The sequence below is a fragment of the Miniopterus natalensis genome, chromosome 19, assembly GCF_054644295.1.
Source record: "Miniopterus natalensis isolate mMinNat1 chromosome 19, mMinNat1.hap1, whole genome shotgun sequence".
NCBI lineage: Eukaryota > Metazoa > Chordata > Mammalia > Chiroptera > Miniopteridae > Miniopterus > Miniopterus natalensis.
Window position 1 is genome coordinate 8,616,709 of NC_142099.1, and position 15,309 is coordinate 8,632,017.

General features: G+C 49.9%; 1 protein-coding gene across 4 annotated transcripts in view; it reads right to left on the reverse strand.

The window, feature by feature from the left end:
* The window catches only part of IGSF3 (immunoglobulin superfamily member 3), a 79,042-nt gene that overhangs the window by 13,294 nt on the left and 50,439 nt on the right, over positions 1–15,309 (reverse strand). For 3 of the 4 annotated variants that reach the window (XM_087827927.1, XM_087827928.1, XM_016223375.2), the window contains 3 exons: positions 14,732–14,791; positions 11,732–12,133; positions 9,237–9,641 (listed from right to left, as the gene is read on the reverse strand). In XM_087827927.1, the coding sequence (XP_087684053.1) occupies positions 9,237–9,641; positions 11,732–12,133; positions 14,732–14,791 (867 nt within the window). The remainder of the gene's footprint in view (positions 1–9,236; positions 9,642–11,731; positions 12,134–14,731; positions 14,792–15,309) is intronic. The other variant, XM_087827929.1, reaches the window with a different exon arrangement.

The window sequence follows — 15,309 nt, forward strand, 5'->3', positions numbered from 1 at the left end:
TGCTATAGTAACTGCATATGTTAAACTGCAACCCTATGACTAAACTTCAATTTAGTCACATGGTCTGAGGACAAGTTTCCAAGGAAGTGTTTCAAAGCATTTTCCTTTTTCCTTTCCTTCTTGTGTCAAAATATTGTGAAGTGTTGAAAAGCTTGACAGAGAGGCATTTTTGGAATTTTGGTGCGTGTCTGGCAGGTGGGTGAGGGGTCAGCTGCTGCTCCAGGCTCCGAAATTTCCTCCCACGTCTCAAGGTCAGGGAGGACCTTTCCTGAAGCCCAGGGGAGGCCGCAGCCCCCGTGACTAATTAGGAAGCATTCCTGACCTGCCGGCACCGCCCTGGGCGCTGTGCAGCCTCGGGTCTGGGTCACCTTTCTCCAGAGCTAGAAGAGCCCAGCCCCCTTCAAGTCCGCAGGTATTTTCTTCTGAGAGATCAGAACAATCTTAGTATCCACCTCATATCACAGGAGTGTATACAGATTCAAAGCAACGGTCCCTAGAAAGAAATTAGCACAGAGCCTGGTATATAACAAACACACAATACATTTCACTAAGGCCCATTTCTTTTTGGTTGCTGGGCTCAGTCCCATGTTCAAAGAACACCACTAGCTTGAGAACTGTCAACCGTAAGTGACAATCTTCCTACTAAAATTGCTGTCCATGGGCCAGCAGCATCGGTGTCACGGGGAGCAGGTTAGAAGCGTAGGCTGGCAGGCTCTCCCCAGGCCCCCCAATTAGAACCTGCCTTTAACAAGATCCCTAGGTGACTCCTATGCACTTTAAAGCTCGAGGAACTGAGGACTCGGCTGTGTGAGTGAATGGAAGAGGCTGAGGACTGAGGCTTGGCTGACCCCCACTGTGCGTCAGAGGAGGACAGGGAGAGGGTCAGAGAGGCTGGGCGAGGCCCCTCCTGCGAGCACAGGCTCCGGCTCATCCCAGGGCCTGGCTGGCCCGGTTGAGGGAAGGGCCCTTTCTATCCGCCTCTGCAGTGTCCTTCCGCGGCCTCGATGGAAACGTGGAGAGCTGCGTGTCCTGCATTAGAGAGGAGGCTGCCGTGCTACGGTCAGGACAGGGTGGTCCGAAGGGGCGATGCCGGAGGAACCCGTAGCCGAGAGGGGCAGCTGCTTTATCAGCCGACCCCCCGCCCTGCGAAGTCTGCCTTCTGTGTGTGTACACATCTCACTCAAAACTCATTTCTTCCGTCAGTGACGGATTCCCTTAAACCCCACCGGAGCTCTGTGACACGCTGCCTGACGCTGAAGTTGTTTCTTTTCATCTGACGCCTTCGTATCTGTCCCTCCCGCCCCTGCTGCAGACGTGCCAGGGAGTTTGGGAGTCCCACTGGTGATGGAGCCACACCCCTGGGGAGAGAGGTTGGACCATGGGGGCTCCTTTCACCTGTAGTTAAATTAGCATCTACCATCTACCTTTTCTTGCAGAGTCACCACGCCTCGTGCTAAGCCCTTCTCATGCCCAAGCTTATCCCCACTTTACCAAATCTCAGAGTAGATGACTCCTCAGCACCATTTTACTCTGAGACAAAGTCCTTTGCCCCCTTTTTAAGAAAACTTTTCATTTTAATTTCAATTTAAAATTTTTTTTCTTTTCTATGCCCCCCCCTTGGCAACCATCAGCTTGTTCTCTATGTCTATGTGTGTTTTATTCTTTTGCTTTTGTTTCTTTTTAGATTCCACATATAAGTGAGATCATACAGTATTTCTTTCTCTGACTTATTTCACTTAGCACAATACTCTCTAGGTCCATCCACGTTGTTGCAAATGGCAAGATTTCATTCTTTTAATGGCCGAGTCATATTTCACTGTATATATATATAGCACCACATCTTCTTTAATCCACTCATCTATCAATGGACACTTAGGCTGCTTCCATATCTTGGCCATTGAAAATAACGATGCAATGAACAGTGGAGTGCAAGTTAGTGTTTTCATTTTCTCCCAATAAATACCCAGAAATGGGACTGCTGGATCGAATGGCAGCTCTATTTTAATTTTTTTAAGCACCTCTATGCTGTTTTCCATAGTGGCTGCGCCAATTTACAATACCACCACCAACAGTGTGCGAGGGTTCCCTTTTCTCCACATTCTCGCCAACACTTGATATTTATTGATTTATTGAAGTTAATTTTCTGAAGGTCTTCTTTCTCCTACTAAATTATAAGCATCTGAAGGGCAAAGACTATGACCCAGTCATCTGGCAATCAATTTAATAAGTGGATGACTGAATACATATATAATGAATCTCTTCTTGGAGGCATGGGAATGTAAACGAAAGGCATTTAATCCTGACTGTGATAGGAGGGCGAGACCTTTTCAAAAAGTATGTGACATCTGAGCTAGGCCCTGAGAAACAAATGAGTACGTGGTCCCTAAGCAGAGGAGAGTGCAAGGGCACCCCAGAGAGGGGACAGGTGAGCCAAGGTGAGACCTTCTCTGTGCACCTGTATTCCAGGAACAGCATGTGGCCGTGTGTAGTAGCAGATGAAGTTAGAAAGGCAAGCCTCCACTAGACCACAAAGGGCCTGGAGTGTGTTCCAGAGGCTGAGCACCTGTGGCTCTCAGAGTGCAGTCCATGTACCTGCAGCACCACTGTCACCTGGGGACTTGTTGAGAGCACAGAATCACCAACGCCACAGGTGGGGCCTGGCAACCTGTGGTGTCACCAGCCCTCCAGGTGATTCTGATGCACAGTAAGTTTGAGAACCACACGTGTGATGGTGAGGTGGCCGCAGGTAACTCTGGAGACAGCAGTTTCTGTGCAGTGGTGCAAACAGAAGCTGGAGGGTAGTGGGCGAGGGGATGTGGGCAGTCGGGGAGTAGAAGGAGAGAAGGAAGACACTGTTGTACGTTAAAGATCCGTGACAGTCATCAGTAATGTTAGGGACAGAGGGGACTGGTGGCTGGACAGCAGAGGTGGTTCAAATTGAGGACAGCAAGTCTGCCGAGAGCCTGGAAGATAAAGAAGGGAGAGCTACCGAGGAAAGAGAGAGAGAGAGAGAGTGTGTCCTACCCACTCTCAGGGAAGGAGGTGGCAAAGGTCCCTGCCGATCAAGCAGTTTCTACACTTAGAGTCCTACAACCTGAACACTGCCCTCAGCCCCTGCTCTTCTTTCTCCCCGTGTCATGCCCTATTCAAGGCCCTAATAATCTCCTTTTCCGACCTTACACTTGGCTGCATACAAGTCTGCCTCCAGAAGCTTGACATTCCCAGCTCAGAGCCTGCCTGCGGCTCGCCACCAAGGGTCATCATGGACATCTGCAGGCAGTCTCCTGTCACCAGGTATGCGACGGACTAGAGCCAGCGCAGATGTAAACCCTTATCTAGATGACCCCATGCAACTCATCTCTGCCTCCTGTCCCGCATGACTTTCAAATACATTCGTATGAGTGAAGCCTGTCTCTGAGCCTAGGACCTGCTTTCATTTTACTATCAACGTGACACTCTTGTGTTTTCTCGCGTAGTTTTTTAATATGCGTCCGGTAGATCAAGGGAGGTTTCTCTCTGCTTCTTTCAGCAATGTCACGAAGTTGCTCAGGATTTCAGAAACCCATCCAATTGCAGTGCTGCCAGGGGCAGCTCGGCTGCCGCAGTCGGTGACACGGGGACAGACCAGCAGCACCTCCGCCCGCGGCTGCCTCCCCCACCCTGCAGCTCTGTGCCTCCTCATGTGGCCGGCCCTGAGCACTGGCAGGTTAAAGCGCATTATTTCATCACGAACCGCACAATCCTCCTTTACGCACAATTAGGGCACTGAACAACTTTTAAAGGTTATGTGAGTAGAATTGTTAAACCGCCCATGAATTTCAGTTTAGAGTAGTAAAGGAACTATTACAAATTGTTATTAAGAGAGTATATGACCTGAGTATGATATAAAGTCCTAACTGCTCGGTTTAGAATATTCATATTTAACAAACCTATAGAATCCCATGTGCTGAGCAGTTTTCTAAGCACTTTATGAATATTAACTATTTGGTTTTCACCAGTCCTGTGAAATAAACACTGTTATCCCCAATTTCATAAAAACACTCGCCCAAGGTCACACCACCCATGAGTGGTCAAGTGAGATTCAAACCCAGGCTGGTCTGTCCTCGCTTTTAACCGCTACTATGGTGACCCTCCATGCTTCCCAGTACAAAAAGGCCCTTGTCAACCGCCTGGGATTAACCCTCCCGACCCCATGCTGCAGTCATATCAACATGTGCACACTGCCTGTTCTTCACTCAAGCCGAAAGGCCCCCTATTCCGAGCCAAAAGGCCCCGCTGCTCCTTCCCTGCACCCACCCCGGGGAAGCCCCTTCCATCCTCAGGCCTAAGGCCCACCCCCTAGGCCGGCTCCACCACCACCCCTGAAGCTTTCCTGCGCTTCTCTTTTCCCAGGAGAGCCCAGGAGGCAGGAACTGTGACACACCCATCTCGGCAGCCCCAGCACCCAGCACGGAGACTGGTACACAGTTGGTGCTTGAACGTTGCTTGTGGAAGGCACTGGAAGGAAGTAACAAAAGTCTAGAAGTGGAAACAGCTAATTAGGAGTAACCCAGCCATGCCCTGGCGGCCTCACTGCAGGTTCTCCTGAAAGACAGCAGGGGCTAATCCCTCTGAAGGATGCGGCAGCCTGTCACTTACCAGACTGTGTGACAGGGAGAGCCACTGTCACGTGCCCTGGACTCACAGAACTCAAAGAAAAAGCCCCCAGCATTCCCAGTCTGCTAGGTCAGCAGTAAGAAATTGGAGAAAACAGATTTGGCAGCATCCAGAAGGTATTAAATATTCATCCTGACTGCCCATCAATGAAATCCCAGCAGAATACACCCCTGACAAGTTGGCTCTCCAGACCGGAGGCTGTCCTCCTGGAAGCTTGTTTATTGCTTTGTCAATTTTAACGTGCAGTATTTAATAGCCAGACCAAGGTATGGTCGTAAACATTTGGAAAATGAGTGCTGACATTTCCCTTATTGCTTTTGTATTTAGGAATATGTAATTGAGGGTGTTTTGGTGCTATGGAAAATCAGAAGGAAGCAAAGCAGTGCTTCAAAATTACAAGAGAAAAGAATTGATTGAGAACTAAGAATCGAATATGTTGAACTGGCTTAAAGTCTTGCCTAAATGCCCCTTGGGGGTCACACTCTGCTATCCACGGGAGCAAGGCTGAGCAAGGCCCACACAGAATGAGAGGGAGATAGCCCTGAAGATTTCCTCGGGGCCGTGCGTATCGAATCGGAAGCTTGCACGCAGAATGGTCAGTAACAGACCCACAACCAACGGATGGTGCCGTCCAGCCAGAGAGTTTGATGAATCGAGTAGTACCGGTGATGTGGCCAGGTCAGCAGGTGGCCCTGGCAAGGTGGGCACAGACCACACTGAGCCTTCTTGGGAGCAGATGCCATCAGCTGTGGAAGGCTGACAAATGGACCCGTGAACCCACAGTCTCTCAGGTTCTATTTGATTCTCTTGGAATGAAACTATTCTACAAAATATTCTAAAAAGGGGCCTGTCTTGGGGGGCCTTCCAGAGTAGGGATAAGAATCCATGATTTGAGCGGTAAGATATAGAGAGAGAGTAGGAAGAAAGAAACCAGCGCTGGCTTTGAGCTCCAGTGTCCCCAAGTCTTAGAGCCCTCTTGTGGCAGAAATGAGAAGAAACAGAGGAGTTAGGGGAGGCACAAATTAAACTCCCATGCCATTGGCAAACTGTGTCTTGAGGAACCTCTACAGGTACCTTGTGACTCCAACGTAAAAAAACAAATTTAAATGTGTGCTAAAGGAGATCAGGAGATCAGGAATGTTACACTGGGCAGAATAGAAATTGAAAAAAGTACATGGTATCAAAGAAGATTTCTGAGAAGAAGAAAAACAGCTGTCTAGAAAATACCATAATACTGTATAATGAAATTAAGAGTGTGGGCTCTGGAGCCAGGCTGCCTGTCTGGATTTGAATCTTGCCTCTGCCCCGACTGTGGATCACAGGATAATTTATTTAACCTCTGTGTGCCTGTCCACATCTACAGAATGGGTGAAACAGTACCCCCTTGGGGCAGTGCGTGGCCAAGGGCTAAGTAAGTTTTTACAAGTAAAGCACTGGGGATGGCCAGGGGCTCATAAGAAATGCTGAGTGAGAATTATCTGCTATTGTTGTTACTGCTGTTACGACTACTGCCCCCAGGGCCAGGACTCCTCACATCACCACCTACAAAGAGTGACCTCTTCTGTAAAAGAGACTGTTAGCAGATGCACAGGAATAATTTCTGATGATACGGCCTTGAAAAAGGTCAAAGTTCCCTTTCATCCACCCAACTACCTTACACTAAGGCACATCTGTGTTCAAATTCCAACTTCCCGCTCACTATTTATTTGACTGCGGCAAGCCAGAACCTCCCTGAGCCTCAGTTACTCCATTTATAAAATGGGAAAGCAACACCTTCCTCCCGGGGCTGGAGTGAAGATGAAGGGAGATTACATGCACCACATGTCCAACACGGTTGCAGGCACAGTCAGCCCTCTCGTACTTTTCCACTTCTGCGTCCCCCAAATAAAAGCTCCAGCACCAACCAGAGTGTATGGGGAAAAGCAAAAACAAACACGAAGCTCTTTGGAACATATTAAGTGCTAAATGCATTCATATTTAATAAGGGAGAGACAGGAACACTTAAGGGATGCACTCTCCCGGTGCCTTAGCCACTCCCTGGGCGCGTGCAGCCTGGGCACTGACCCCGCTCTTGGCAGTCTCCGGAGGGCCCTGAAAATGCATTACTGGGCACCTCAGGGCACAGGCCTCACAACAAACAGCCCAGCACGATGGGACTGCACAGTCTTTCTCTACAGTGAGAACACAAACAATCCGACTCAGCATAAGCCACACCAGACAAAAAGACAGTCTTCAGAGCAGATCCTCACTCTCCACTACTTCTACTACCTACGAGGCAACACTATGGTACAATGGGAATGGAGACAGGCCCGGCCAGCATGGCTCAGAGGTTGAGCGTCAACCTAGGATCCAGGAGATCGCAGTTCGATTCCCCAGTCAGGGCACATGCCCGGGTTGCAGGTTTGATCCCCAGCAGGGGGCGTGCAGGAGGCAGCCGATGGATGAATCTCATCATTGATGTTTCTCTCTCTCTCTTTCTCTCTCCCTCTCCCTTCCTCTCTCTGAAATCAATAAAAACATTTTTTAGAAAAGAAAAGAAAATGGCGATATATGGGCGTCAGAGAGACCTGGGCTCCAATCTCAGTTCCAATGCCAGGTCCCCACCTGCCAAGCTGGCTTGCCTCCACTGAGGCTCCTTAACACCTGGGGGCCTTGCTTCTCTCCGGGGCAACTGAAATGGGGATACAAACCTCTCCATGATTTCACTGGTGGATGAACTAGAAAAGAAAACAGAAGCACAAAGCACACAGCCTGGCACCCATTTTTGTCCCCTCCCTCCTTTATAACAACGTCAGTTGCTCAGAATCGAAATAACTTGAACCTTCAATAAATTAATTCCTTATTCTTTCCTTATGAGCTACAGTCTCAGATTCCGAGGAGCAACAGAAACAAGCAAATATTAGGGATTTACACAAAACGGCAACATCAGGCAAGGTCCCGGGGTCAGTGCTCCCTCTGCCTTCCAGGGCTGCAGAGCCACGTGGGAGGCGCCTCCTCTCACAGCGCCCGACCCTGAGGGCCAGAGGAGGCCACACGAGGGGCAATTACAATCTCCAAGTTCTACTCAGGGAGGCAGAAAAGTGCGTCCCTGGGCACTTCACACAACAACGGCTTGCCGGAAATGGGGTCTCTCTGCTTAACCCTCCATTAACCTGAAAACCCACTTAAGCAGAACAGCCTCTGCCCTAACTGTCAGAGGAATGGTCCCTTTATTTATACGACTCGTTTGTTCCAAACTCTGGGACAGAACAGGACTCTATGGGGTTAGAAGGGGTGAAGGGTAAACTCAGACAATACCCTTCTGTAGCCTCGCATTGCTGAAAACAACACTGGGGCCATATGAAGTGGTCCAGCAGACCGGGTGGGACACTGACCATGGCTGTGAGCAGAGAGGAAAATCCTTTCTGTAAGATGTTCAAACCATCTTTCCAAAGTGGGTGGGTCAGAAAGGCAGATAAAAGTCTTTGCAAAGTCACTTCCCATCCACTGGCACAGGGCGATGCATGGTGGGTGCCTCGGCTCTCCTGTTCAGAGGCCAGGCACAGAGGGAAGCAGACCACGGCCTGGGCTCCACCTGTCCAGCTTCCAGCCTAGCAGTACACCAGACACCGAGGAAACCATGGGAGTGGCACATACTTAACCTCTCCCCTGCGTTAGGGGAAGTGCCTGATGAAGGCGAGAGTATTTGCAGAAACCACCCCTGACTAGGTTCCCCAAATCAGTGCACCCCCCCACCTGCTGTAAGAGACTCAGCCCCATGGGAGAATGAAGCTCAAACTCAGCACATGAGGACAGGGCCTGGGGTCAGGAGACCAGCATGAGAAAGGCAGGCAAGGGTTCAAATCCCAGCTCCATCCCTCACCAGCTACATCACCCTGTGCTGGTGAATCTTTCCTGGGGTGGCTGTGAAATTCTCATAAAATCACCACCCTACGCACCTAGTGCAAAGCAGATCCTCAGTAAGGGACCCAGTAAGTTCCCTCTTCCCTCCCCACCCCGAGGCTCCTGGTCTGCAGACGGGAGACTACAGTACCTTGTTCACATCATTGCTGCAAGGACTACAGGAGATGACATTAAGAGACAGCTTCTTACAAAACATTCATCCTGTACACTTTCACAAATGCCAGTGTCTTAACACACATGAGCACGAGCGGCCAGGCAACAGCTCTAGATGAAAGGAATCTAAAGAGACGTGACAACTGAAAACGATGTGCGATCCCTGACTGGATCTGGTTTGGAATCGGGAACATGTTAGTAACGTCCTACAACCATGAGTGTCTTTGTTCTTAGGAGATACACGCCCAAGTGTGTAGGAGGAAGCGTCCTGATGTCATCAACTTCTCCTCAAATGTTCAAAAACAACAACAAAATACCCACAGAGGGAGAAAACAAATGCCGTAAGACACTGACAATTGGCCACCAAGAAAAGGAAATATAATTCTGTCAACTTCCCACCGATTTGAAATTTCTCAACATCGAGCATTGGAAGTCACAGTGGCCACACCGAGGGCTCAGTGCTCACGCTTTGTCCCCTTTTCCGTGTCTCGCCACCCAGCTCAAGCATGGGCGGAGCCCCTTACCTGGCTGAAGCACCCTGATCTCCAGCAGGTTGGAGGTCCTCTCGGCCAGCCGCGTCCAGGAGTTGTTGTAGTTCTGTCGCCACAGCTCCGCCACGCACTGGTACTTGCCCGCCTCTGTGTCGCTGGCTCTGCTGACGCTCAGGCGGACGTTGTTGCTGGACTCGGCCTTCTCGATGGCCGTTCGGGTGCGGAAGCTGGAGGACCTGTCCCCCCACTGGACCCCTCCGTCCCGGGTGAAGGTGACCAGGTCATGGAACTCGACGGTGCCGACCGGCTGGAACCGCCAGGTCACCGACACGGGAACCCGGGCCGGGTAGTGGGGTTTGATGATGCACTGCAGGTCAAAGGAGTCACTGTAGGTCACCCCCGGCGTGCGGGAGATGGCTGTGACCGCGAAGCCCGTTTCTGGAGAGAGAGTAGACAGGCTCAAGCCAGAGGAGTCACTTGGCTCTCCCAGGGGGTGTGACATGGTGATGGGGGTCCTGGCAAAAGCTAGTGGAGCAGAGCAAAGGCCTGCGGGCCTGTTTGGATGCCCATCAATGGCAGAATCAGGCTGCAGACCTCCTGATTCCAGAGTCCTCATCAGGTTGCTTGACCCATGGGAATATGAGGCAGTGGTTAAAGGCAGTGGACCCAGCTGCCCAATTCTGACACTTTCTAGCTGTGTGACATTGAACAAGTTACTTAACTTCTCTCTGCCTCTATTGCCCTATCTGTAAAATGGGTCCATGCAAAGAGTAAAGGAGTTCATTAGTACCTGACATACAGTATAAAAAATATATTTTTTAAAAATGTATTTTGTTAAAGAAACAAAGAACCACAATGGGAAGTACTTTAGATTCCGGAGGTAAAAGACTCGGGACAGAAGGAATCCTTTGGCTTTGTGTGAGGAGGTTAAGTCAGCAAATAGGCAGGCATGATTTGCTAAAGACTCTGGGTCTCCAGTTTGGATTTCATAAGCTATCTTTATGTTTCCTATTTTTTAAAAAGGTAAGATACAAAGGCCTGTCCTTAAGCACGAAATGGCTGTGATGGTCACTTGTGCACCTGTGTGCAGACAGTGCTGCCATGAGGATGGTGGGGGACAGGACCTCAGGGGCAGGACCCTGGCCTCAACAGCTGAGGGGCAAAGAGCTTCTCTGAGCAAGAGGCTCTGTCCTGGCCTGGCACAGGCACAGCTCACAGAGCACCCAAGCTGTCCTCACTGAACAGTCATAACATCCCAGGTGCAGCTGGAGACTGTACCCACCTAATGCCTCACCTGGGCACCTGTCACTGTCACCTCCCTGCTGAAGGGGGGTCCACATCTCAATCGTACTGATACAAAAATTCGTGTGTCATTGTTTACTTTAGGCTGAACAGGTGACCTTACTCCAGAGTGAGCTTCTGTTTTCCGATGTTCCACTATGACTCTGGCTTTAGTCAGGAGCGCTCCAAGGGTGGAGACCAGGTGAGCAGAGTCAGGCCCCTGGGGCCCCAGGTCAGAGCCCCTTGGTCACCCCTGGCTGTGGAACCATCAGACATAGGCTGAGTATGAAAAAACTCAGGGGATAACCTGAAGCCGTAAAATTACTTCTAGAAAAATGATCCTAACTCTAACCAGTCCTCAGATATTCCTAACCTCACAGGACGGGAAAACTACCACTGCTGGATGCCTGGAGCTTTCCTCACAGGTCCCATTTCCACAGGTGCACACGGGTGCTGAGTGTAGGCACGGGGACTGAGCTCACCAGGAAATTCAACCGCTGGATGAAGTTTCTAGCAACGGAAATCTGAGCTGTGTGAGTACTGCAGAAAGCAGGTCAGCCTTTGGGATTTAGCTTTAGAAAGTAAGTGGCATTGTAATCTAGGGGTGGCGTGAAAATGCAGGACTCTGGGGGGGGAAACCACTCGGGGCTGCTGTCTTACTGCGGTGTAGTCAGGAGCACAGCAGCCCTGACCGTGGGGATGGGGGCCACACGGTCTCAGGGAGTGGGCCACAAAATCACAAGGACAAGTGATGCCAAAGGCTCCTGATAAACAGAAGACCTACTCCTCCAGCCAGAATTCCTACAACTTCACTCCCACCACCCAGACCCACGAGTGGTAACAGCTCCCGGCTGTCACCGGCCCCCAGGGGCCCTGCCACACATTGCTGGTCCCTTCAACCCTGCCCAAGTTTCTGTAGCGTGTTCCTTCCATTAAACTCTTTGAAGGTATCCGGCTGGCGAGGTTCAGTGGTTGAAGGTCGACCTATGAACCTGGAGGTCACAGTTTGATTCCTGGTAGGGCTCGATCCCCGTCAGGGGCGTGCAGGAGGCAGCCGATCAATGATTCTCTCATCATTGATGTTTCTCTCTCTCCCTCTCCCTTCCTCTAAAATCAATAAAGACATATTTTTTTTAAAAAAAACAAAAACCCTTTGAAGATGCCCTCGGTTTCCTGGCAGGACCCTGACTGACCTGGGAGCGGTCTCCCCAGCAGTCCCGCTGGAAGACTTCCAGGCGTTTACTCACCGAGAGCTGTGATGGAGATGGGGGTGCTGGCCCGGCGCTCTCCCACGACCTGCCACTCGCCGTCCACGGCGCGCACCCACTCGGTCACGTGGCACTCGTACTGGCCCTCGTCCTCCTTCCTGCTGTTGAAGATGCCCAGGCTAAAGGCGTTGGGCTGCACCTGCTCCATCTGCACGCCCCCGAAGCTGCTGCGCTCCCAGTAGGACGCGCCGGGCTGCACGGTGCCATCCCGGTCCAGCCACATGATGTTGCTGCGACGGTTCAGCCTGTCCACGAGCTGCCAGATGACAGAGAAGCGGGCCTGCGGCCTGCCCGCTGCGCGGATGCTGCAGGAGAAGCGCAGGTTCTCGCCCTCGAGGACGACGCTGGCATTGCTGGCCACCTCCACGGAGATGCTGCTCTCTGGGGACAGGGAGAGAGTGGCAGCTGGGGCTTCTGGGTCTCGACTGTGCCCTCCCCGGCAGATGTGAAAGGCGGGTGGGTGCCAGGGTCACCCTCTGTAGGTGCAGTGAACCTTGAAGGGTGAAAGCCCTGATGCTGCTGGGGTGGCCCTGGCTGGTTATGGGTACTGCTCCCGGGACTCTGGGTCTGGTAACCTAGGAGGCCCTGTGCCATGTGCAGAGGACCAGGGTAATGAGGGTCCAAGACCTGGGACGGTGCCAGAACCTAAGAAATACAACCAATGCCATTATGCGTAGGGCATAATACAATTTATCAGGCTATTTGTTCAGCTGGGGTTCAAGGATTTTCAATTTGGACTTTTATTAAGTAGAATTACTTGAAAATTCCACTCCCACCATTCCGTGCTACAGCAGCCAAATAGGAGCCGCCATCCATCCGTGCCATTTGAGTCCTGCAGGACAGTACCAAGAGTAAAAAAAAAAAAAATAGCCCAGCCGGGCGTGGCTCAGCGGTTGAGCGTCGACCTAGGATCCAGGCGATTGGGGTTCGATTCCCGGTCAGGGCACATGCCCGGTTGTGGGCTCAATCAATGACTCTCTTATCACTGATGTTTCTATCTCTCTTTCTCCCTCTCCTTTCCTCTCTCTGAAATTAATAAAGATGTATTTGAAAAGAAAATGACAGGAAGTGTTTGGAAGATAACACGTGCCTGGATGTGGGTAACGATGGGCACAGGCGGTCAATTTCACAGTGTGGGGAGCGGGCTTTCGCACTTGGCATTGACACTGAGGAAGAGACCTACGCCGCAGGCCGGCCACCCTGCCTATCTACGCTCAGCCCTGGGGTCCACCGCTCCTGGCCTTGAAACACCCTGCCAGCCAAAGCCTGGGGTAAGGATTCCACTCCCTTCCCTCTGCTACTCACTCAGCTCTCTGAACTCACTCAATCAAATTATTTAAGCTCTACATGCCTTCTTCCATAAGACAGAGAGTGTCACTTATCTCACGCAGTTTTTTAAAGGTTAAAAAGTAAATGAAACAATGCATATAAATCACCTAGAACATATTAAGTTTTCAAAAACTGGTCACCATGATCATGACTGATTTTACAATTCCCAATATCTCTTTGTTTTTGTAAACATCATGGATATTCTAATCTAGCTTAATCATGAGCATATTGTTTTTGTATAGTTATCTATATTGAGTTAAAAAAATATAATAATAATAAAAGAATACAAAATACCGTAACTGATTTGGCTCCAATTTTCTGGGCACCGCCCACATGAAACAGATACAGCAATTTAAAATCAATCAATAAAATCAAGTCCCAGATTAAGAGGCACAGCCAATTACAGAGGGGAAACATACCCATACCCAGGACCATGCATTTGAATCAAACTTTTGTCCCCTATATTTCCACACAGACAGAAACAGGCAAAGGTGAGCACAGAGCCCCTGTGTGTACTCTGGTTATGGTATTTCGGCTCCTCAGCCTGGATTGGATCGTTTTATGTGAAAACAAGACAAAACAAACCAAAAAACAAACAGGTCTGAACAAGGTGGGGAATAGGAATGTTCCCAGGAGGGGACCCTTCCCAGGGGCCGCACCAAGAGGATTCACGGAGATGGTAAGGCTCCCGATGAGCTGGCATCCACAGCGCTAGCAACTAAAAACGAGGATTTGGTGGCAGGCAGCCTGAGCTCTGATTCCATAATCTTGGGTTCTTACCTAACCCTACCCAAGCTTCAAAATCTCACGTGCAAAACAGCGGTACTAATAGTTCCCACTTCTCAGGGTCACAACACTGAGAGGATTAGATGGGGTCAGTGTTTTTCATCTCATCAGTAATAGTAATGATATTCTTCTTTAGATTAAAGATTCATCCCCAGTGTTGTCAATTCCAAACAAGGACAACTTCAACATCAAGGGGGGAAAAAATCCTTTTGCTGGCCTTAATCAGAAGAACATCCTGCAGGGTGTCACTCCTGTCCCCTACTGTCACCCCAATGGACCTTGTGTAAGCCCCGGCTTGTGTATTGTCAAGGCTGCTCTTTAGTGCTCTGTTGCTCTGGCAAGTCTGCAAAACTTCACAATTCGAATGTGGGACTGGGAGAAAACAAATCATCCCAGCAGCCCAGGCAAAGGCAAATACAGGCATTGCCCGGTTAGACTACTGACAGGTGTTTCTGGGCCTGAGAAAAGGCAGCTGACAATCTAAAACACTCTGGATTAAGTGCAAACTGGGTCAGAACTAATGAGAATCTGAGCGCACGGTCACAAATGAAATTTCAAATCAGGAGGTTGATGGCACAGCGCAGGCTAAGCGCAGAGCAGGGAATGTGGAGTTAGAAGCAAATTTCCCTAACGCGACCCACGCTCAGCCTCTAACGGAACAGGCTCAGCCACGTCTCTGGGTGGTGCTCTGGCTTCTTCCTTCATCGGATGGAGACAACATTGGCCTCTACAGGGATTTGAAGGGTGGAGGCGGAGAAGGAGATGATAGATGCAGAAGCACTTTGGGCTCTTGGGAGGAAAAGCGCCATTAGAATCCAAGGTATTATCATCATTACCGATGTGATCGCTCTTTGGTAGACTTACCCAAGTGGCCTTGGGACAGGATCTGGTGGTTCTGGGGGACTTTAACTACCCAGTCATCTGCTGGAAAAGCAATATAGCAGGCCACAGATCATCAAACAAGTTCTTGGAAGGGGTTGGGGGCAATCTCTTAGCACAAAAGATATAGGCAGTAAACAGTGTGGCTGCCCTTCGCTGGATCCTCACAAAACATCGAGGAATTAGTTGCAGATTTAAAAGCAGAGAGTCCGTGGTTAAGGCAAGCACTGACCGACAGGAAAGGAGTACAGAGAGTGGGCATTCAACTCCACAGTTTCAATTCTACGGATATTCAGCAAGCACCTACCCTATGCAAAGCACCATGCTAGGCATTGCAGGGGGGAAAAGTCTAGTAACAAAAGACTTTCAAGATAATTAGGGGTGTGTGTGTGTGATTTAAAAAAATAATAAGTAAGAAAAGAAAGTAATCCTGTTGGTGAGAAAAGAGAAAAAGAGTTGGCAAGACCCCTATGGGTTTTTCCCTTCATACTTGAAGAGAACTATATTAAAAATGTAAAAGTAGAAATAAAATTTCAAAGAAAGTCATGGCAAGGGTGAGAGAA